Genomic DNA, 22,371 nt, shown 5'->3' with positions numbered 1-22,371 from the left:
TTTGTCAGTTTCTCATAATAAGAAATATTAATTTATAAAATAACATTAGGGTTTATATCCATAGTAGACCTAAACTAATTTAGATTCATGTAAAGGGAATTCATTTTTGAAGCGACACCGTTAATATATTTTTTCAATATCTAAAAGTCAGAGTCCAAGTAATTAATGATAGAGAAATCCACAGTCATCCTATCACCACTTGTGTTTGATGATTTAATGAATCACTAATGAAGCTATATTATATACAAATTACATTAATATTCCTTTTAACGTTCTTTTAGGAGTCATTTGATGTGAAATGTATTGTATAATAACTTTAAGGTAAAATGTAATATTATTTTATCTCATATTTAGTTAAAGCTATTAGATAGTTCTTATATTATATATCGATTATTTTTATCACAGTAATTAAATAAATTATCTCATATGCAAGAAGAAGAATAATTTATCTTAAAATAATAAAACCCAAAATTACTAATTTCCAACTAAAGAAAGTGTAATTTACTACTCTCTTCTTCCCACTTTACATGATACCTTGATTTTTTTAATGTGAATGTCATTTTATTGTAACAAAAATAATTCAATTTTATAATTTCATATTCAATATTAATGAAATAATTTATCATCACATAAATATCTACTTACTATTTTCCATCACAAGTTTAATTTTTTATTTAAATATCGTATCAAGTCAAATTATATCACGTAAATAAATCGAAGAAATACTTTTTTTTTATTGTGGGACCAAATCATAATATACTCAACAACTAGTTGTTCAATCATATTATATGCCTTCTTCTATATGGCTGTCTCTATTATGTCAAGCCACTTTTCTCCTTCTCCTTCCCCTGTAAAATAACTTGGTTTGATCAAATATCAATTCCCAACAAGTTCAGGTATTTTCAGATTATATACTGTTTTCTTGAAGTGAATTTGTTTTTTTTTTCTTGCTGTTGTGACAAAAAACAAGATCAAAGTTTTGAGTTCTGAAGCTTTTTTTGGGTTTTTCATTTTTGTATAGATAATTAACAATATATTAGTAAAGACTTGAACTTTTTAGCTTTGGTGGAAGTTTACTGTACTTTGTGTTAGAGTTTGTGCTTCTTCTGTACGGTCATTCAAGTTTGTGCTTTTTTTTATTTAATTCGAAATAAGATTCTTGAATTTATTGGGATGTGTATGCTTTGGATTTTTTTAAATGATTTATGGGTATCTGCTAGTCCCCATCGGTATAAGTAGTTGGTAACTCTGTCTATTAAGGCTGGGATAGAAGAGAATAAATCGCCTGGTGTTTTTGCTTCTGTTGTGATTTGAACATGAGACTACAGGTTGACTTAGTGGTTTAGTGGTTCAAAATTCATCTGGGGTTACAAGTTCAAATTCCATGAACTGCATATTTACATTTCGAAACCCTTGAGTGAGTGAAAATTCTGGATCCGCTATTGCTAGGCCATACCCTTGGGTTTATGTTGTTTAGGATTCTGAATTGTGTTTTACCTCTATTACTAGTAAGGTCTGCTTGTTGTATTGTGCGGTGTGCTAGTGGATAGAATAATTGAATTGAAATCACTAATGACAGATAGGTTGAGGATAAATGTGTTGGGTACCTCTGTCCCTTTCTCCTGTTCCGTGGACTTAAAATGATGGAAATCTTACAATTATTAAGTGGTTATCAGGCTTACATACTAACATTCTGTATTCATAAGAGATTCTAGTCATTGACAGGCTGCTTTTGGTTACTTTAATAGTGGGATTTTAGGTGCCACAGGGTACTCTTGGAGTTATTATTTTGAATAAAGAGGTTGTGATCCATTCATGTATTTCATCCTAGAAGTGGCTTTGTTTACAAGGAAAATAAGTGATCTTACTTTAATAAGTGTTTCCAAGATGATCAAATTCAAATACCTTTTTTCTAGCTGGATAGCAGTCTTTTAATGCAGAATCTGATGTCAAAGTAGGTTATCATACATAATTTATTTGAAATGGCATTTAAAATCTTGATGTTGCACAAATCTCGTCATGGTAGCCTGGTGGGAGGGATTGAATATGTAGGAAGATATGGTAACACATCATAAACTTGAAACCATATGGGAAGTGGTTTGCAAAAGGGAAGAAAGAAGCAACACAGGAAAATATCAGGCAAACCCTGCAGTGGTTTGAGCAATAAATCTCAATACACTGCTGATGACATGTCATCTTTGAACCATTAACAACTGTCATTCTTCTGAAGCTTTAAAGATAATTAGCAATAATCATAGAAAAGTATTTTTTTTCTTACTATGAGGTTGAAATCTGTGAAGTTGGGAATGCTGATTATACATTGTAATTCTGGTTTCACTTCCAGTTTTAAAGTTGCTGGCAAACATAAACATCATGGGTGATGGTCCTCGAGGAATAGAGGTGTTTGAAGATCATTTTCAAGCTTCAACATCTGGTGAAGACCCCATGCATAGCCCAGATTTATCTAAATATATTGGAAGTAATGATTCTTTAAGGTATATCTTCTAAAGGACATTTGAGGTGAAGAGGAGTTGCACATTTTTTTTAAAAGGAATTCACTTTTTTAATTTGTTTTATTTGGCTTCTCCCGTATTAGAATAGATCCATTAGTAGATCGTGGACTAGAAGAAAATTGAAAGGGGCTGCTTCAATTTTGAATATGTTTAGCCTCAACAAGCTACCTTGGATGTCTGGCACAGATGGTCAAGAAAAGGTACATGTTATTTGTAGTTGCCCGCTAACTGTTTAGCTTGCTATTTCTTACTTAATTGTTCTGAAGGTCATCATTGTCTTTGGGTTGGGGAAGGGAAAGATTACTCATTACTGATATTATCACATCTTGCAGGTAGTCTTAACTGCTGCAGAAGTAGAATCTCTTCGATCAGAACTCGGTGCTTTGGAAGAAAGAGAAGCTCATTGCAAAGCTCAGTAAGATTTGATACCCCCTTTTGTGGGCTCGCTTGTGCCTTATGTGACCTATTCTGTTTTTCCTTATATATAACCGTGTATAAGGCTGCTTCCCCTTTGATAGTATTCTGCTTTTAATTTCTTATTGTGAGACTTAGGGTCTCCCAGGCATTTAGTAGGTTGGTTCGGTTATAGTTATTTCTAGCTCATATGGTTACATTAGTTTATCATCACTATGTTCAATCCCTAATGCGTGTGAGGATCTTCATAGGTCATCATGTGCGATCACTGTGAATATCAATTTGAGAACTAAAATGCATAAGTACTCATCTCTGTTTTAAGTGTATCATCCGTGCAATATGAACATGTCACTGATTCATATCTTTTCAACTTTAACGAAAGTGACCCCAAGGATTTGAGGCCAAAGCGTGCTTTGGTTCAACGGCAAAGGTAGTACGACATGAGATGTGCTGTTGGTTCAGGTCAGGAGTTCGCTGCTGCTGAATTAAGTTTGGCATTTAAGTGGAGTAGGCTAGTGGGACGACCAGAAAATGTAAATAGAATAGGGCCGAATTAGTTGCACCATTTTTTATTTAGTTTATTTTTCATAAGTTGAATTGTGTTTTAAACAATGAATATTGCTGCAGTTTCGTTTTCCTTTCAAACAAAGCATTTCTTAAAGGTAGAGAAATGATGATGGAAAAACAGCTTTATGTATCTTCAAATCCTAGATGGGTTCAGAATGTCCAATTATGAAACACCTCGACAAGAGGAATCAATTTTAGGTTGCTGCATCAAACCTGGAAGCAGCGATCTAGCTAGAATAATTGAATGGATAAATCAAAAACAAAAATTGAAATAGGAGTCAGAGATGTGAATGTTCTTTAGGATAAAGGTCTCCTCACTGGAACAGTTCCCTGATTCTAAAACTAGAAAACACTAGGTGTAATTGAAAACATAACTCTGTAATTATTGCATTTCTAAGCATAGGGAAATCCGTTTCAAATTTCACCAGTAGAAAAGCTTATATAGTATGACTGGCATCCCCAAAGAATGAGAAGACATGATTTATCTAAGTAATGCTTTCTCTAACAGTCTCCAAAATCCCTTATTGGAAAATTATCTTGAGTAAATATTCATATTCTTAATTTTGTTATGATATTATCACCTAATAATGAACAAAGTCGTTATATAAACAGTTGCTAAGTCCCAATTTGAAGAAAAAATAAAGGTCTTCTTTCACAGATGTGAAGTACTGTTCAAGGATCACCCACTAGTCCTACACAATATCACAATGAAATTGTCACCAAGAGGAGAAGAACCTCACTAAGAGTAATTCTACTAGCTATTCTTAGCTTATACTTGCAAATACTTCAAAAATAACATTTTCAATCCTAAAAGGTGATTGATCTGTCAAAAGAGTATTGCCTTTTGATTTTTATTTTCTTTTTCGTCACAGATTAGAACACATTGATGAAGTCGTACGGGCTGCACGACTTTCGGGGTATTTGGACATGAGAATGGTATTAATAGGCCAACAGCTGTCATCTTCTTAACATTTTTTGGATTTCAGACAATACTACACTGGATTTACATATTTGTTCCACAATTTTATTCTGTTCTTTTTTATTAATAGAGATGGGCAACTTTACCTGGAGAACCTCTTCCGGTCGATGACACTGATGTTGATGATTGGCTGCCTAGATTTTTTGTTCTTCAGGGATCGTGTATCTTCTGGTATTCGTCATGCACAGGTGACTTTTTCAACAGTTAAAGATTCTACTAGCATGCTTTTCAGGATACTCTCCAACTACTGTATATGTTATTCCATGCCTTTTGGTGTACTATCACACTGTATTTTTTTTGCCGAGACCTTCCATTAGATAACTTTGAATGTTACATTATAAGAAGATTTCCTTAAATGACATATTAGAAGTTTATGCTGATTTCATTGGTATTTACTACAACCTTATGGACCACCTTGAATCACTTGGTATCTCCTTGATGTTTTTGATGAGTCAAGATTTACTTGTTTGAGATTATAGGAACTAGAGATCACGATTTTTAGTGTTTTACTAAATCCCACACCTTTCTACCAGGTGGTGAAATATTCATATGTTATGTCAACAATGTTTCAAGGTCAATTAAGCATTTTGCTAAGTAGACTGAAATGGACAGTGTAACAGATACAACAATAAAAATGGTAGAAGCAGTATATTACTGGAGATGGTGAAAAGATATGAAAGAGGATGGAAGTCTAGACAAACCTATCTTTTGGAGGGTCCACTCAAATGACTAGCACTTATAACAGTGCCAGATTCACTACCAACAAATGTGATGTCACTATTTCGTATGTCTGTTAAGGATGAGAGGGAGTTGGATAAACTTGGGAGAGATTTTCTATGGTAGGAAAGCAAGGAAATTAAATCTTATCACTTGGTAAGATGGAGCATTGTTGCAACAACCAAAGTGAAGGGACCGAATGGGATTTAGATATGTGAGGTTGCTGAATAAGACCTTGCTTGTAGAAATGGTTATGAAAGTATGGTTGAGAGAAGTATATCAATTGAACATATGGTTATCCTGGAATACAAGAGACACCTATTTTTAGGTGTGATAAAATATCCACATCTTATATTTTCGACCAGATACTAATTTCACTCTAGCACTTCAGACATTTCTAAGATTCTGACAAGATGGGATCTCCGTATTTAGAGGGTGTTTGGATTGATATATTTTTAGGTGATTTTGGCTTTTAAGCACTTCTAAATTTTTAGAGGTGTTTGGCAAAGATACAAAGTGCTTAAAAGCACTTCACTTGAGGCTTAAAAAGTGACCTACTTTGACTTTTAAGTCACTTAAAAAAAGCTTATCCAAACACCCCATAGTCAGTCTGATCTTGATCACTGATTTAAAATTGGCAATGGTTGGAGCATAATGTTTAAGAGAAACTAAAACAACTCGAAGGTGAAGAGGATGAAAGAAAACCACCAAAACTTGGAGGCATTTCTAGGACTTCCTAATGCAGCAGATAATTTGATTTGAAAAGATTGTAGGAGAAGTGGTATTTACTTGCTATTCATTGATAGCAAGTGAAAACTAGAGCCACAACATGGTCTTGCAGAACAAATATGGAAAACTAGAACACTACACAAAGTAGCCTGCTTCTTTTGGTGACACAACAGAATGTCCAAAGGAGAGGCATTCATCAAATCTTTTTTGAAACTGGTAGAGATAAATATGTTTCTCTATTACGAGATGCCCATATTTCCTCTACACAAGATGTATAAACTTGTGAGATGAGGATATAAGGATACAACAACAATTTCCTTCAACCAATATGGGATATTCTAACAAAACAAAATCTCAGTTTGAATGTGGTGGATAATAAAGGAATCTGAAATGCTTCAAGGGTAACGAACTCCACCTTGAAAATTAAGTTGAATTGCATCATTTTGCTTTTTATTTTGGTGTATATCTACTTGATGTTGAAACTTTGGTGTATTTTATAGACTTCATATACAACTAGAAGGGAATATACTTTGGCTTTTAGATGTACATGTCATAGTCTTACTGCTATATGTCATTAATAAAATTCCTTTATCTAATGGTAAAAAGAATCTATAGCCTAAGAATAGGGGAAAAAAGACCATTAAGGGGATCAAAGTAATCATACATTAAAAGTTTGTTGGTTGTTGGAAGTATAGTTTGATTCAAACTAAAAGAGAAAGTCCTTTGGTTTTCTAGAAGAGTTTTCTTCTGTTTCACGGAGAACAAATGTGTTTTCACCAAAAAAAGAACTTTGTTTTAAAAAGCTAAAGGGTTCTTAAGAAACCTATTGGGGCCAAGCATGGCCTAAATTTCCTGTCCTCGGCCCTTACCTCTGCTACTGCAGATAGAACACCGGAAAACATCTGTGGTTGGGGTAGCAATTTCCTTACCTATTCGGAATAGCTCAATCTTGAATTATCCCACCTTATATTGGCATCTGCTGTTTCTTGATGATCTGTTATGTGTTCCTATTATTTTCTCTTGATTTAATGGCTTAGCTTTGTTTCCATTAACTTCATTCCAAAATACTTCCAAAGTTCAGCTGCAGTCTGTATTATATCTCCTTTTGGTTTATCTTTTTAAAGTATTTCTGATTCTATCCTATTCTATTTTGATTAATTTGGATATTCCGATGTTTCCTGATGTAACAGATATGCTATTTCTTGATTAATTTTGAATAACATGTTTGCAGATCTAAGCCCCCAAGATTCAACCCTTCTATCTGATGTAGTTGAAGTTGGAACCTTACCTTGCCTGATACGAGACAATGAGGACAAACGATATTGCTTTTATATCTCAACTCGTTATGGACTGAAATATGAATGCTCTAGTATTTCTAAGATAAAGGTAATGGTTTCCTTTTTCTGGATCCTTTATTGCAATGTGCAAGTAACTATTCTGATCTCTGTCTTGAATTTGCTTGGCTTGATGAGTATGTTTAAGTTTCTAAATTGGTCAAGTTTGGAAGTTGAGGATTTCTGAATAGACCCTGCTTGTTCATATAATCATATGCTTTCTATACACCTCCGTTTGGATGTTAACTTTGTTTCAACACACCTAGTGCCTTTCGTGTAGTTTCAAAAGTATTACACATCACATATTTTAGAATTATTTTCCTATAGTGATAAGATTTTTGCGAGTCAAGTCATTTCTAAACAATTGGACTGGACAATTGTGTAACATATGACGGGATCAGTATGTTTGATAAACATTCACTTGTAATATGTTGAACTAATAAGTGGTTTCGAAAACTCTACATATTAGATTAAAAGCATTTAAGGACTAATCTTAAATAAGTAGCATTCTCTAGTGTCAGAATAGCTACGTCTTAGCATAAATTTGTAAAATATCTCAATGGTATCCTTCGTTTATTCCCATCGCCAATAACGTGGAAAACCATTATCTGATCTATATATACAAACATAGCCAATTCCTTTTCATCTTCCATTTCCATGCTCAATGTGTTGCTTTCAGGTTGATTCGTGGTTGGAAGCATTACGGAGTGATTGCAAGCTGCGATCTGACTGAACAACTATTAATGAGTTGATTATGACTTGACATGATCTGCTATTATCAGCAACAACATCACCAAGTAAGCCAGGATTCGGAAGCAGAAACATATAGCCAGTGCATTCTGTAGATAGTCTAGCATACAGTCATTGTACAGCGTTGAGGTTAACATTCGATAAAATTAGTTTCACAGATGCTAGGGATTGGGCTGATCTTGTCATCTACAACTTTAATCTTGGTATCTACATAATGAAGGAAAGCTTGTTGTGACTCTCTGTGGCAAGGCATGTTTAGTACTTGTTGGAGAAAAAATGAATGAAAGAAACATGTTCCAAATGCAAATATATGTTGCAAATGAGATAACCCTTTTATGGCAATTTCTTGATTTCTTCATTCTTTTGAGATGTTAATAAGCATATTGGTTGATCTTCTTGTTGCAAGAGTGAAGTTTCTTTGCCCACAAATATAATGTTCTTTTTAAGTTTCGTCAAACACTTTTAAGTGAAAGATAAATGAACGAAATACACCCTCGATACCAAAGTAACAAATAACTTCATTTACGAAAGGTAAATATATTATTTTTTCATGACACTGAAATAACAAACAACTTTTTTCTTTTTGCAAGGCATAAGTTTACAATTTGGTATCAAAATACTCTACAATTTCTGCGTATGTCCAAAGAACATAATGGTTTTCCCAAAAAGACAAAACATAAATAGATACTTAATTAGCTCTCATTTTTTTCTTCCTAAAAATGAAAAAAAAAAGAAAAGAATATTCCACTAAAAACATAATTTCATTTTCTTGCACACTACAACAAACATTCTACACGAAATAAAATTTCAGTTTAATATGATATAAAAATAGTATCACAATTATAACAACGACAGTATAATTTCATAAATACAATTTGAAAAACATAGTGCATTTACAATATTACCCCTACCTTTAAGACTTTTTGAATTAATAATATTATACTAGCTTTTGTTATCATCATGGGGGTGTAGCTCATATGGTAGAGCGCTCGCTTCGCATGCGAGAGGCACGGGGTTCGATTCCCCGCACCTCCATTTTTTTTCTCCATTTTTTTCTAACCTCTTCTTCCTTATCTTCATCAAAATATACATAGCGAAACTATTCCTTCTTCTTCTCAGTTCTCACAATCAAACACATGACTCTCTCCTTGTTTTCTCCTCCATTTCCTCCTTTTTCTTTCCCTTATTATCGCTTCCCTGATAATTACTATTTCTCCAAAAACCTCCCTTTTTCTTACTATTGTTCGTCTAAAACGTCTAGTAATTTCAAGGTGAAAGCTTCGTTGAGTGAAGCGGGAGGTGACAAAAAGTCGTTAGATGATGGATTGATTAGTTTGGTTTCGTCTGTGAAAGATGCGGGTGAGGTGTTGGATGTGATAGCTCAAAGGACTGGGAGGAGTGGTGGAGTTGTGAGCTGTTCTGAATGTTGTTTGATTATCGCTGCCGCACTTGAACGGAGCAATGCTGACTTGGCGATATCTGTATTTGAAGCTATGCTTTCCACTTTTCATCCTGGTACATTTGCTTTCTTATATGTCGTTAGCGATACTATTAGCTTTGAGATTGCTCATTTATTATGGTCATGAAGAAATGTTAATTGATAGTCCGTCTCGTTTTGAGTAGTTTAAGAGAATAGAGAAGAGTTTTTGAATATGTGAAATATATCGAAATGTCCTTTAATGTGGTTTATAACATGCTACAAGCAAAAGTTTAGGATTAAAGAGTTGTTGAAGCGGACTAGAAAGGGAAGTAGGAGAAACAAATTGAAATTGAAACCGAGAGAGTATTTGAATATGGGGTTTTCCCTCTTTTGTGGGTTGTTGGGGGTAGGGGGTTTGAGTCATAGTGTTTTCGTAAGAAAGGTGAATGCTTTATGGTTGTTTTTCAAGAGTTGAGGATATATGGAAATGATGCAATTGTTTTTGTGTGTTGTTTATGATGTCTAAATAAGTTGAAGAAGTTTGCTTCCGTGGGGTTAAAATTTGTCCATTATTTCCAAATGGAGTTGGAATTTTAGTGATGTATGTGATGCGAAATAACTAAATTTCCGTTTACACTAGCGTATCGAAAGGAAAACAATTATTCTTAAGGAAGTGAATCCACAATACATGTTTGATCATTGCCTTTTTGGTATCAAAGGAAAAATAAATAATCAACTTGTGTGTTGCTTAATTAAAATGTGAATTTGATAAAAGCTTTTTTACTCTCATTAAAAGGTACTCCATCAGTTTTGAGTTGTTTGACACCATTCAGTTGATCAGTTCATATACTTATAACTTTTCAACTTTCAAGACTTTAAGCTGATTAAGTAATTTAAATTTTAAACTATAATGTGAATTTTGCTTTAGCAAACCAGCTCTTCAAACTATGTATCCCTCCATCACCTCACCCACCCCCTATAGGAGTGGCCTCACTGCTTTGAGCAACCTCCTTGGGTAATATATTTAAGCTTTCAGATATGATGAATTTGAGATTAATAAAAGATGTGGAACCTGTCATCCTGAGTTTTTATGATATGCAGTACTGCTCCCACTATTATTCTCTTGTATCTTGTGACGAGATCTCATTGATATCCCCCAATGTTGATCGACTTGACTTGCCCATATTTAAGGGACGGCTGTTTTAGACGGAGGCCCATCCTATGATAGATGGAGGTGGTCAAGGCCAGATGTTAACACATATACCTTGTTAGTTCGAGGACTTGCAACACTGCTGAGGGTTTCAGATGCCCTTAAAATCATTGCCAATGTTTGTCGAGTGAGCATTTCTCCTAATGAAGAGGTTAGTATTTCTTCACTCACCTCAACTTGCTTTTGTGTTAGTCTGCTCTAAGTATCTTATGTATTAGAGTTGTACACTTCTCTCTATATGAGCACCAATGCCAATATGAAGAATTTTCTGCAGTGGATTAAATTTATTACCGACTATACGTAGTTTATTTAGAATCTGTAATGCAATTACTTTCAGAACTTATAAAACACTATTGGAATTTTGGACAAGCAAACTGCCACTAATGGACTATGTATTTGTAAGTTTGTTGATAGGTATTAATATGCTATACAAGAACAGTATGGATCATTTAACTTTCAACTCTACCCTAGACAATGTAACTATATGAATCATCATTCCATCGTGTTAAATTTGTTTACTTAATTAATATATGAGTTTGTATTAATAATTTCTTTTTCTTCATTTGTACTTTTGGTATATTAACATACAAACTCATGTATGACCGACTGGCTGAAGGAAAAGTACATGCGCAGTTTCTCTTTATTTATCTCAATGTTCTGGTGAATTATGTTCAATTTCAATTCTTAATTTACATGGAAGTGTCATGTATTCAAATGTCTTCCGCGCTAGACAATCCTATATTCGGTTTGGGTGTAAATGATTTTGTCCTTTAAGGTCTGTGGTATGACATCAATGCAGTCGGAGCAAATTCAAGCCCATTTAGTAACAAAGTCCACTAGAAATCTCAGCACTTAAGTCGAATATAGGCTATACCCAAATTGCACATCTTCTCCAATAGGGAAAAGGAGCTTGCTGTAATCTCACCGATATACTCAATATCTGGTTGTGGTAACTTTGTCGTCATCAGTTTACATACCGAAATGTGTGATGGTATAAGAAGACTCGTGAAGATTCTTTTTTAGAAATAATCTGAACCTGGATGCTTTAGTTAGCTTTCTTATTGTTGTTCGATTGCACATAAATTAACATGCAGCTTGGTGTTTGGGCAGGTTCTCTTTGGCAAAGTTGTCCGCTGTCCAAGTTGTGAGATTGCTGTTACTGTTGCTCAGCCACAAGATGGTATCCAGGTATGCACAAATGGCTTGCTGTTGGTTGGCCTGTTTATTTCTGTTTTATATTTTCTTTTCTGTACAGTGTGAACACGCAATGGCTGAAAGAAAGTGCTCTTGTTAAAGGACTACACTTCTCTTGCCAAGATAAAATGTTCTTGTAAAAGGACTACACTTATTTTCCTTTTTCTGGCCAAGATAAAGTGATGATGTCTTGAGGTCTAAGTTGCGTGGACTCTTGACTTTCAATTCCGCGACGCTGTCGAATTCTCCAAAATAAACTACTTTTGGAGAATCCAACGCGCATCCATTGATATTTTTGAAGAGTCCGAGCTACATAGCTTGAGGTGGTTTAAGAAAAGGCAATTTAAGTAGTCCGTTTCTTATTATGATGATGATTAGTTTTTCAGATGCTCCTCTCACATACAATTTATGCTACACATAGCTGATCAACCTGGTCAGTTACCATGTGGGTTATGTATAAACAAAAATATTCTATCAGTCTTATGGAATACTAAACGACCTCAACTTTATGATAGGGTCTCCACTTTTAACTTCAATGTGCTTCTTGTATTTTATTTCTGCTACATGACATAAGAAAACCCACTTCTGCAGGTTGTATCCTGTTCAAAATGCCGTTACCAGTATGAGCTCGTTTCAGGCAATATTGTTAGTATAGAGTCGGAAGATTTTAGGTTGGTTTTCTTTAACTACTGTGTGATCCAGTAGTCTTTTGATTGAAGTGGTTTTACTTTGTTAAATCCTCGATTCTGTACCAATTATTTCAATCATTTCACCAAAAAAGAAACAAAAACTAAAAGAAAAACACAAGCAACACTCAGACATGAGACAGCTGTTCAGATGCTGTTTTTTTCACTGCAGAGGTCAAACATATTAATAAAATTTACCCTTGTTCCGATGTTTGTCATGAGAATTGTGTTAATGTATGGTGTTGATCCTGGGACATTCACTTTTTCTAAGGTTCTCCTCCTGCCGAACGCAGCATGGATATTCCTGCATGGAGAAGGGGACTAAGATTCCTACCGATAAAGCAAAACATTCCAGCTGCTGTTCATTCGATTGTGGTACATTTCTTTTTAAAGCCATACATATCAATAGTATTTTCTAGTGTGCCCTCCTTCTTTACCTGGATCCTTTGGATTATATATATTTTTTTCCTGTAGTGGAGTTCTTGCTCCTATTATTTTGAGACAATTCTTCAATATTTTCATATTTGTTAGAAGTGGCTTCTGTAAATCAATCCTAGCACTTTCTGTAGGTGGAGACTCCATCTGGAATGGCACGAACACACAGATTTGCTACTGAAACAGTTGATCTTCCTGCACAAGAAGGTGAGAGAGTGACCATTGCTCTAGCAGCAGCACCAAATGTTTACCGAGAGGTGGGTCCATTAAAGTTCAATCCAAAAGCTCCAAACGTCTACCCAGGAGAGCCTTTGTGCTTGACTAACCACAAAGATGGCCGCGAATCACCCTTACTAAGAGCACCCAAAAAAGATAAAACCCCATCGTTGTTAAATCCTTCCATCCTTGTTCCTCTTCTTGCTGTATTTGCCACTGGAGATGCTGCGTCTGGAATGATAGATCCCAACTTGCCTCAGATAATAACAGTTGCTGCAGTTTCCTCAATCGCTCTTGGGGCCACGTTAAACAGCCTGGTTTTTCCTCAATTCAGCAAGGTAACATAATGTGATATTTCTTGCAAGCACTTACATTAATGAAGGATGATATCTAAAAGTTGTATTCACAAGCTTTTAAAGATTTCAACAAATGTCTTCTGGAGTGCCTGCAAAGGAAAAAGGAGAAAACAGAAACTATCTCCCTACCCATTCACATTTTATATTGCCTTTCTTTTTCCTTATTGAGCATTAAGTCACAGAAGTAAAATCATAGGTTATGTTTCTCTGTATAAAATGTTTATATTCAATTTGCTGGAGTTTGTTCCTCTATATACCCAGGTTTTCCTTTTCATTAGGATGATGATCCTTTGTAGACTTATATATCGTTTACAAGGTACGCAGAAATAAGGCAAAGTCTTACTTTTCTCTTCTTTTTGGTGATAGCTTCCTCAGAGATTAGTTGATACCATTGGCATCAGGCAGCAACTCTTATCTCAGTATGATGTGCTCCAATCACGGATAAAGGAGTTGAAAGAATCTGCTGAGAATGAGGTATACTCCTCAAGTGCAACTTTGTTAAGTCACGTGCTCTAGTGTCATTTAGGTTTTAGGTCCAACAGGCTGTCAGTCTCATTCCTGCCTGGGTCCTGAAAAGATGAAAGGCAGCCGCAAAGAAAAATAATAAGAGCTCGGATATGTCTGCTTAAGTCACGTTGTTTCATGCTTGCATACTTGGGCTGACTGCTACATGCTTTCTCTGCATCCTTGATCTGTTGATGGCTAGAACGTTCTACTTAGTACAAGGGACTAAGGTTTATATCTTCTAGAAGCTAGAAAAGACATTTTGGCTAAAACCACAAAAATATGCATTTTTACTATGCACCCCGTCACAAAGGAATAGCTGGTGCAGTATAGAAGACTCTCAGTGTCAATTCACAAAACAAAATTTGTGAGTTCAAATCATTCCAGCAACATTCTATATTTTATGGTGTTTGGATTTTTTCCCTGAGAGTTAAATCTTCCGCCTCTGGCTGTCGGCATATATGAGACACTTAGATGAAGATTGTAAATGAATCACACCTTATATGTTTGAGTTCAACATGGATGAAAGCATTTCTATTACTGATGCTCCAATGCTCTTTCGAAAATTGTTTGAAGCCTTTTGATTTTCTTACTTCATTTTCTTTCGAGTCATAGTTCAAGCGTAGGTAAACAAGTTCTATTGTTTGCTTGCCTTGAAGGGGATCTTTCTTAATGCTTTTTCTAGGCAAACTCAATTGTTTTATCGCTCTTAGTGCTTGTTGGATATTTCTCATCGTCTATATGTCTATCAATCTATAGTCTGCAAAAACCATTGATATGTACCTTATAAAGTTCTCTCATTTTGCTGTCATAATTCTCATGCACCTGGAATTCATGTTTGTGGAATGTTTGTATGTCATAAATCTTATTTTGTTTCACACAGTAAATACTTTTGACTTAGCTATTATCTACTACTGAGTGTTAAGCATGGTTTCTGTAGAAAGGCAATATTAATGACATAAATTTGCTTCATTATTTGATGTCTGGAAGTATTCCCCTTTGTATGATTTATTGCTTGACCTTGGATTTCGAAATGAAATCTTACTAATTCATTTTGTAGGTTTGGATGTTGGCTCGCATGTGCCAACTGGAAAACAAAATCTTTGCTGTTGGAGAACCTGCTTATCGGTAAAGCTCTCTTCAAACTCCTATACCTGTTCTTGTTTTTATTATCAACTTCTGTTTAGACAAAAATATGTATGCTTCATTGTCGCACACATAATATGACTTTTCTCTTTGATTCAAGGGCCCGGAGAAGTAGAGTGAAGAGGGTGCGTGAAAGCTTAGAAAACTCCCTTAGGAGAACGATCGAGCTGATTGAAAGCTATGCAAGAGTATGTTATCTTTCCAGAAATGCTCAGTTGGATCACTGAAGCTCAAAAACCATTGAACAATGAACAAGCATTTCAATTTTATTAATAAATATGCCTTGTGTATTGCAGATATCGTCCATTATAGAAATTGAAGTAGAGATGGATTCAGATGTTCTTGCTGCTGAAGCAGCAGGCAATGCAGTAAGTATAATTTTTATTATAATTTTGATATTATTTGAGAACTACAGCAATGTAGTTATACAACGCTACATTGCTCTGTGAAGGTGCAATGTAGAATTCTGCGCGCTGTTTTTCATCTTCTTTACTCCATGCAGGAAAGTATTGCTGAACAAATACAACAAATAATGGAGCTTGAAAATCTCGAGGAAGTATGTGTTGTACTTCCAAATACTGTTTTTTTAGTCCTGTACGTTACGTTTAATCACCACGTAGTCTTGGCATTGATAATGTTATATTCGTTCATTATTTGCAGAAATGGAAAATCCAAGCAGAGGCAAACGATGAAGCCGAAAGGCTTCTCAGTTCTGAACCCTTAACAACAGAAAATGTTTCAGAAAGATAACTGTGCATTGTACCAGAGTAAATATCCACCTTACTGATCCATTTTCACTGTATTTGGCTATTTGTTATCGACGTCTGATGGATCAAACAGATGTTCATTTCTGTTTTTCATACGTGTTATCGTCACCAGAGGCTAATCTCTAAGTTTCAGGAGAAGTCTGCCAAAGATCTGGAACTCATTTACTAGAAAATGGTTGTAAAGGGAGAAAGAGAACTTGCATCACAAGGGGAGGCTCAGAACTGACCCAAACTTCCCTTCTCTTTTGTCCATCTTTTATTGATTGATCTGTGAAGAAAAGATAAGATACTACCAACTCTTTGGCCATTATTTGTGTAATTACTGAACTTCACTTGCATATGATCTTTTGAAGCTGGTACATTTTGAGTTTCTTCAAACAAAATTTACAAAATTAATTTTTTCAAGTTCAAAATTTTGAAGTTGTGCTACATATTTGAGAGGTGTGTATAAGATTTAAAATTTACGAGTTTTGAGTTTAGACTAAAGTTATTGGGCTTTGGTTCTGCTGAACCTGTACTTTTCACTAGCTCAACCCTTGGTGGCATTAATTTGAAGGAAAAGACATAACTTCATTACTTAAACTTTTTTTCGAAAAATTAGTTACATGGTTAAATTATTATAATAACCTTTTCGAAATAAGTTTAGGAGTGAATTTATAATAATTTTGATTTGAATGATAAAGTCATGGAGCTTTTGACTTGTACTCATATTTCAACTTTCACCTTTTTGTCAAAAAATCTGTGGGAAAAGAAGAAAATGTTGTTATTGCCACTACTTCTTGAGTTATATCAACTCTACCGTCCACTAAACTAAAAATATCGTCAATGTTTATTCGTTCAATTTTTTAAAAAAAAATTAAGATATAATTTTATCATTTAAAGGTCATTTAATCAGAAATAAGTTATTTTGAAATTAAATATATTGGATAAAATACTTCTATTATATACATGGGACAACTTATCAATATAAATGATGGGTAAATAATTCAAGAATTATCTGATATCTTTAACCAAACCCAAACACAAAACAAATTAATCATGCATTATATTTTGAGACTATTATACATTATATATTACACCTTCCGTTATTTATTTTTACTTGTCATATTATACATCCATTAAGAAAATAATGATTGACAGTGACATTCTATTTTATCATACTACTCCTATTAATTGGTGAATAGTGTTAGACCATGAAAAATTATTTAAGGAATAAGTAACTTAATGCTAATGGTAAAATATATAAAAAAATAATAATTGTCTTCTCTAATTTTCTGTTGTTATATTAAAAGTGAAAAAATTATTTTTCAAGTAAGGACCGAGTTATACAACTCACAGAATATGTCAAGTCAATATTGGAGAAATACAATTCACGAGATTAGTAGCGGAATAAGAACTTTGGCCGAGAGTATTCAATCTTTAAAGAGTCAATAATTTTCTTTTAGCGGAGTGGGTACACGACATTTTTTTGACCAATTCGCTAGACTATCTGGCTTCATTGTGTGAAGAGTGTTCAATTTATAATATATCAAGATATTAGACCTTATTTTCATATATATATTCGATATAATTTTCTGACAAAGAATACTGACCATTCTTATTAGAATGTAGCTGCGATCCTGCACGAGACATGTCAAATCAATACTGAAGAAGTAAAAAAATAGACGGAGATCTTTTATTTCCCTGTCGGTAGGGAGTTAAGGTGGTCAATTCTCTGTGTGACAGGCAAAAAGGAGGAATCAAGATGTATGATTAAATGTTTGATGCCAATATGACAGTTATTATAACAAAGACAAATTGGTAGCATAATTTTAAAATTTGGAACTTTCTAAAGAATGATGACTCTTGCATTTTTTTTATTAATTCAAAATTAGAATAAAGTAATAAATAAAGAAGATGCTTTAGTGTTTATTATAACTACTAGCTAGGGTGACACTTGGTGAACAAATGTGTCTTAACCCCAACCACTCCAATTATTGGGGAAAAAATCAACAAGTTGGAATAACTTAAAATAAACACTTGGGGCCCAAACAATAACATTGTTGCATCGAGACATCTGATTAAAAATAAAAAAGTATTTAGTAATTATTATTTCTTTACCATACTTGTTGGTGACTAGTTGTCACCAATATATACAAATACAAAATAAAAGTTCTATTTGTTTCAATTTATTCAGAATATATAGATTAAACTGATTAATATTTTGATGTGATATCGAATATAGACTTTTTTTAGTAAAAAAATTACATAATAAATATTACAGGTCACATTAATTGGTAATTCAAAATATTTTTTTAAAAAAATTATATATGATAAAAAAGTTTTCATTTGACTGTTCAAATAGTAATTTGTCCGTTATTGTTTAATTGTCATATTGCACTTTTTGAGAGTCAGTTTGACTGATTTTCAGAGATTAATCGTATTACATTAGTTTGATATTTAAAATAAAATTTTAGATATTCAAAAATTATATGGAAAATAGTACAATAGCAAGTTTTTCCATATTAATATGATAAAAAGATATATCTTACAATGTTAATCAATATTCATATTGTTTGACTCTAAAAAAAACTATAGAGAAACGGAAGAAATAACTAATTAAATAATAAATTAAAATGAAAGGAATGCTAAATGTAACGTGCAATAACCCAAAGTCCATATTATATTGAAAGTATTTTGGGGATCTCAAGAAAACAAGAGCTTTCAACATTTGATTCTTTGTTGAAAGTATAATAATTATTTCTTTAATTTTGTTTACGAATAAATCCAATTTGGCATTGTCACCATTTTCTAATTGTTATTAAATTAAAAGAAGCAAGTTCCTTTTTTAAGCATATGCTTTGATTATATTGTAAAGATATGGCCATATAGAAAGTATTATATATTGTAATTTACTTTTTATTTTTATTTGTAGTTTGATATTTGTATAAGATTTTAATTATATCTGAATTCATGTTGTATAGGGTTTTAATGATTTTTCATACCCATAGCTCGAATGGCCGAATTGAGACTTCTAATTAAGGAAGGAACAACCTCATCCACTGCATCACATCCTTTGATGGTATATCGGTATATAAAGTATTATTTTATCACTTCACTGTTTCAAAATATATTTCATATCAAAATAATTTGATTAATTTTTAAAATAAAATTTAATTATATTAATTCAATAGTATTATTTTGATATTTAAAATATATAAACATATTGTATAAAATATTAAGTATTACTTAACATATTCTTTTTGTATCAATATGCATTATGCTCAAAAGATAACATTTTAAAATACTAATTAAAATTTTTATTATTTATCGTCAAAAAAATAAAAAGAAATAAAATATTTTAAAATCGAAAAATTTATAATCGAACGCTAGCTAAATAATCGCTTCCAATGCCACCGGCGCCTTCCACACAACTTGAGAAGAACCTCGTTGGCCATTTAAATCTATTCCTTTCCTTTTCTTCTCCCTAAAACTATTTGAGGTATCCTAGATAAATAAATAAATTTAAGTCCAATAAAAACATCGAATCAAAAAGAAAATTACTTATTGCAATTTTTGTATATTAATATAATGAAAAAATATATTATAAAATATTAGTCAAAATTTTTATAATTTGAATTTAAAAATGAAAAGTATGACAATTAATAGTGGACGGAGAGAGTATTATTTCGATAATTAAAGACCTCCACATCTACTAATTGAATTACGAAATTTTCACCTTGAAATTTTTTTTTTAATTAGTAAAGGTTTGATTAACTTCAGCTTATTTATTGATTTGAGGCTTTTGACATTTTGTATACGTAAATATATTTCTTATACATATTTTAATTGTTTCATCTTAACAACACAAGAGACAACCAATATGTATGCTTCACATGTGTGGTTCCACGTGATAATTAACAACATATTGACTCTCGAAATTCTATTTGTGTCATATATATTGGGACAAGAAAAATAATATATATATTATTTAAAATTACATAAGGTACGAGTATAAATTATAATAATTAATATCTTAAAGTATTTAAAATCATATTATAATTTAATTAACTCTTCAAATTTTATTTGCGTCACATAAAATGAAATAAAAAATAACAGATATTGAATCGTGCTAGCACGAGCGCATGTGTCTACTATAATTAACTCTTCAAATTTTATCTGCATCACATAAAATGAAACAAAAAATAACAAATATTGGGTCGTATTAGTACGAGTGCATGTGTCTAGTATATATATACACATATATATTAAAAGTTATAAGAAAGAAAATCTCCCTCTAAATAAAATTCTCTAAACATTATGAATGATGATATGTTTCTGTATAAAAAGAAATAATTTTTTTATTTATAGAAGTCCGAAAGTTGTCTTCTAAAATAAATGTGGTAGTCATTTTTTTTAACAAATAAACTTTTTTGAATTATATAATTGTGATAAGATATGGAGTGTATTGTTGAACGAGTAGAGTGATATTAATTCATGAAAAAAATAAGTGTACTATCATAATTAAATATTCATATCCCTAAAAATCAGCTATATTATTTATAAATATTATTTTATAGATTCTTTAGCACCCCCTTTAAAGTTACAGTATAGATTTTCACCATGCATGACTGATTACAAAGATAATCAACTCGAGTTTCATTCAATACTTTTGTGAACAGATAATCTAGTTGCTCTTGTATCTTCACGTAGTCCGTAAAAATTATATTTTTCTTAAATATTTCTCGAATAAAATAAAAATCGATTATGTTTAACTGTTTCACGATATATTAAAATTGAGATAATATAAAAAGCAACTTAATTATTACATCGAAGTTTAACTAGTATATGATGCCTCACTTTAAAATATGAAGAGCAACTTGATTATTCTTCATTCATACAAAGACTTTTCCAAATGAAATACTTTTTTATACTCTCCTTGATAAATAAAATGTTTTAACCATATACGTTTCTTTTTTAAGATCGCCATAAAAATATATTTTTGAAATTCAACTAATCAAAATTCAATTCTCCAAAGCAGCTACATAAATAAATAAGCAAAAAAAAACGAGTTTGACCCTTGAAAAAAATATCTGAATAATTCATCTCATAGGTTTGAACATACCCTTTACCCAAAATTATATTCTTAAGTATCGTCATTAAATCATATAGATTAACTCTGACGGTGAATATCCAATTTGGTTTAATTAGACTAGAATTAATTATGAATTATAGCTTTAAGTTAATTTTGTATTCTTATTTAGTATTTCTTGACCTGACCATCATAGAATAAACATCTTGTCTATTCTTGAACTCGGGAGACAACAAGGTCAAATACAAAAAGCTAGATCTTTTTTGCATATCACTTGATTAGAGTCGTGTTTAGGATTGACACCCGGACGAACACCTGCTTAGTTACAAAATAGGATGAAATATAAATCCTCGCTAATTAGGATTGTCTACCCGTCTCAATGATGTAGTTACACAACTAATTGGAGTGACGATTAGATGTTGGGAAACCATGATCATATGATTAACCCCGTAAACCTGTAACTTGACAACCTTAATTAGTTAATTACTTGAGATGCGATACATGAAATCTGATATATGCTGCAACCTTGAAATTGTCTCTTACTTGCTTAAAACATCAAATTGAAGTTGTTCACACTGATTACTTTATTTATTAAATTTGTCGTGGTAATAATAAACAACAATCAAACTCTTTTGAAGATACTTTTGATAAATTGTGAAATTAAGTTAACTTGGGTACGATTAACTCATTTCTAAAAGAAAATATATTACTTGTGCAACCACGTGTACTTAACTTATGTGGTATATTTGGGAACAACATGGTACACTTCACCAATATACTTTTACAGATTTCAAACACAAATTCTCATTCTATTGCTTTTGTATTTGATCCCATGCTTGATATTCATAAATGGATTTAGTATAATTTTCATGTTTGAATTTATGATTTGAGATTGCACGCTCTGATCTAAATTTCGATCTTTATGGATTGCTCGAAAGAGAATTTATGAAGTGGAGAATTAGATTAATAATCACATATTAGTCTTGAATTTTGAGTTTGCTTGAAAGAGAGATTCAGGTTTTCATTTTTGAATACACGTCTTGCTAAAAAAAATGTTTAAATTAAGTTATTAGATTGTTATGTTGAATTACATAATTGAGATCGAAAAGAGATTTCATGATATAGTACAATGAAATCGAAAGAATACTTGTGTTGTTTAAGATGACCTATCCTACCTGTGTTGAGATTGCAATGAATCGTTGAATGAGTATTGAGTTTTGAATTTTCTAATTTTTAACTACCCTTTGCTTAGATAAATCTTTTTCCAAATTTTAATTGTGTTACCAAAATAAAATTTATTGATAATTGTGTATTATTAAGTGTAAATTCACACTAGTAGCTTGTAAATTGTAATTTTTTGTCT

General features: G+C 32.5%; 2 protein-coding genes and 1 non-coding gene across 5 annotated transcripts; all 3 read left to right on the top strand.

The window, feature by feature from the left end:
- Positions 1–782: 782 nt before the first annotated feature.
- LOC107005558 lies at positions 783–8,361 on the top strand. Of its 2 annotated transcripts, none has more exons than XM_015204186.2 (8): positions 783–896; positions 2,345–2,495; positions 2,602–2,713; positions 2,846–2,928; positions 4,367–4,430; positions 4,544–4,661; positions 7,151–7,305; positions 7,933–8,361. In XM_015204186.2, the coding sequence occupies exons 2-8, from the start codon at positions 2,374–2,376 to the stop codon at positions 7,984–7,986; spliced, it is 708 nt and encodes a 235-aa protein (XP_015059672.1). In that variant the 5' UTR covers positions 783–896; positions 2,345–2,373; the 3' UTR covers positions 7,987–8,361. The 2 variants fall into 2 exon arrangements, with proteins under 2 accessions (XP_015059672.1, XP_015059673.1); XM_015204187.2 differs by having other exon boundaries at positions 807–896; positions 2,597–2,713.
- Positions 8,362–8,965: 604 nt separating this feature from the next.
- Positions 8,966–9,038, top strand: TRNAA-CGC. Its single transcript has one exon. It is a non-coding gene; the product is annotated as a tRNA-Ala (tRNA).
- Positions 8,988–16,350, top strand: LOC107007387. 2 transcript variants are annotated; one of them, XM_015205992.2, is made up of 12 exons: positions 8,988–9,518; positions 10,615–10,784; positions 11,744–11,821; positions 12,419–12,498; positions 12,807–12,888; positions 13,083–13,502; positions 13,887–13,994; positions 15,085–15,152; positions 15,271–15,358; positions 15,467–15,538; positions 15,673–15,726; positions 15,831–16,350. In XM_015205992.2, exons 1-12 carry the CDS (start codon positions 9,140–9,142, stop codon positions 15,918–15,920), a joined length of 1,689 nt encoding a protein of 562 aa, XP_015061478.1. In that variant the 5' UTR covers positions 8,988–9,139; the 3' UTR covers positions 15,921–16,350. The 2 variants fall into 2 exon arrangements, with proteins under 2 accessions (XP_015061478.1, XP_027769420.1); XM_027913619.1 differs by lacking the exons at positions 12,419–12,498; positions 12,807–12,888.
- The last annotated feature ends 6,021 nt before the right edge of the window (positions 16,351–22,371 follow it).

The sequence above is a fragment of the Solanum pennellii genome, chromosome 12, assembly GCF_001406875.1.
Source record: "Solanum pennellii chromosome 12, SPENNV200".
In the NCBI taxonomy this organism is placed as follows: domain Eukaryota; kingdom Viridiplantae; phylum Streptophyta; class Magnoliopsida; order Solanales; family Solanaceae; genus Solanum; species Solanum pennellii.
Note: the sequence above shows the minus strand (reverse complement) of the source record. Positions and strands in the feature narration are given on the sequence as shown.

Excerpts from the sequence above, each read along its gene's own strand:
- LOC107005558 (XM_015204186.2), top strand. The coding sequence starts at position 2,374 with ATGGGTGATGGTCCTCGAGGAATAGAGGTGTTTGAAGATCATTTTCAA. Across the intron at positions 2,496-2,601 it reads GGAAGTAATGATTCTTTAAG|ATCCATTAGTAGATCGTGGA; the intron begins GTATATCTTCTA and ends GTATTAGAATAG. Across the intron at positions 2,714-2,845 it reads GCACAGATGGTCAAGAAAAG|GTAGTCTTAACTGCTGCAGA; the intron begins GTACATGTTATT and ends CACATCTTGCAG.
- LOC107007387 (XM_015205992.2), top strand. The coding sequence starts at position 9,140 with ATGACTCTCTCCTTGTTTTCTCCTCCATTTCCTCCTTTTTCTTTCCCT. Across the intron at positions 13,995-15,084 it reads AAGAATCTGCTGAGAATGAG|GTTTGGATGTTGGCTCGCAT; the intron begins GTATACTCCTCA and ends TTCATTTTGTAG. Across the intron at positions 15,727-15,830 it reads AGCTTGAAAATCTCGAGGAA|AAATGGAAAATCCAAGCAGA; the intron begins GTATGTGTTGTA and ends CATTATTTGCAG.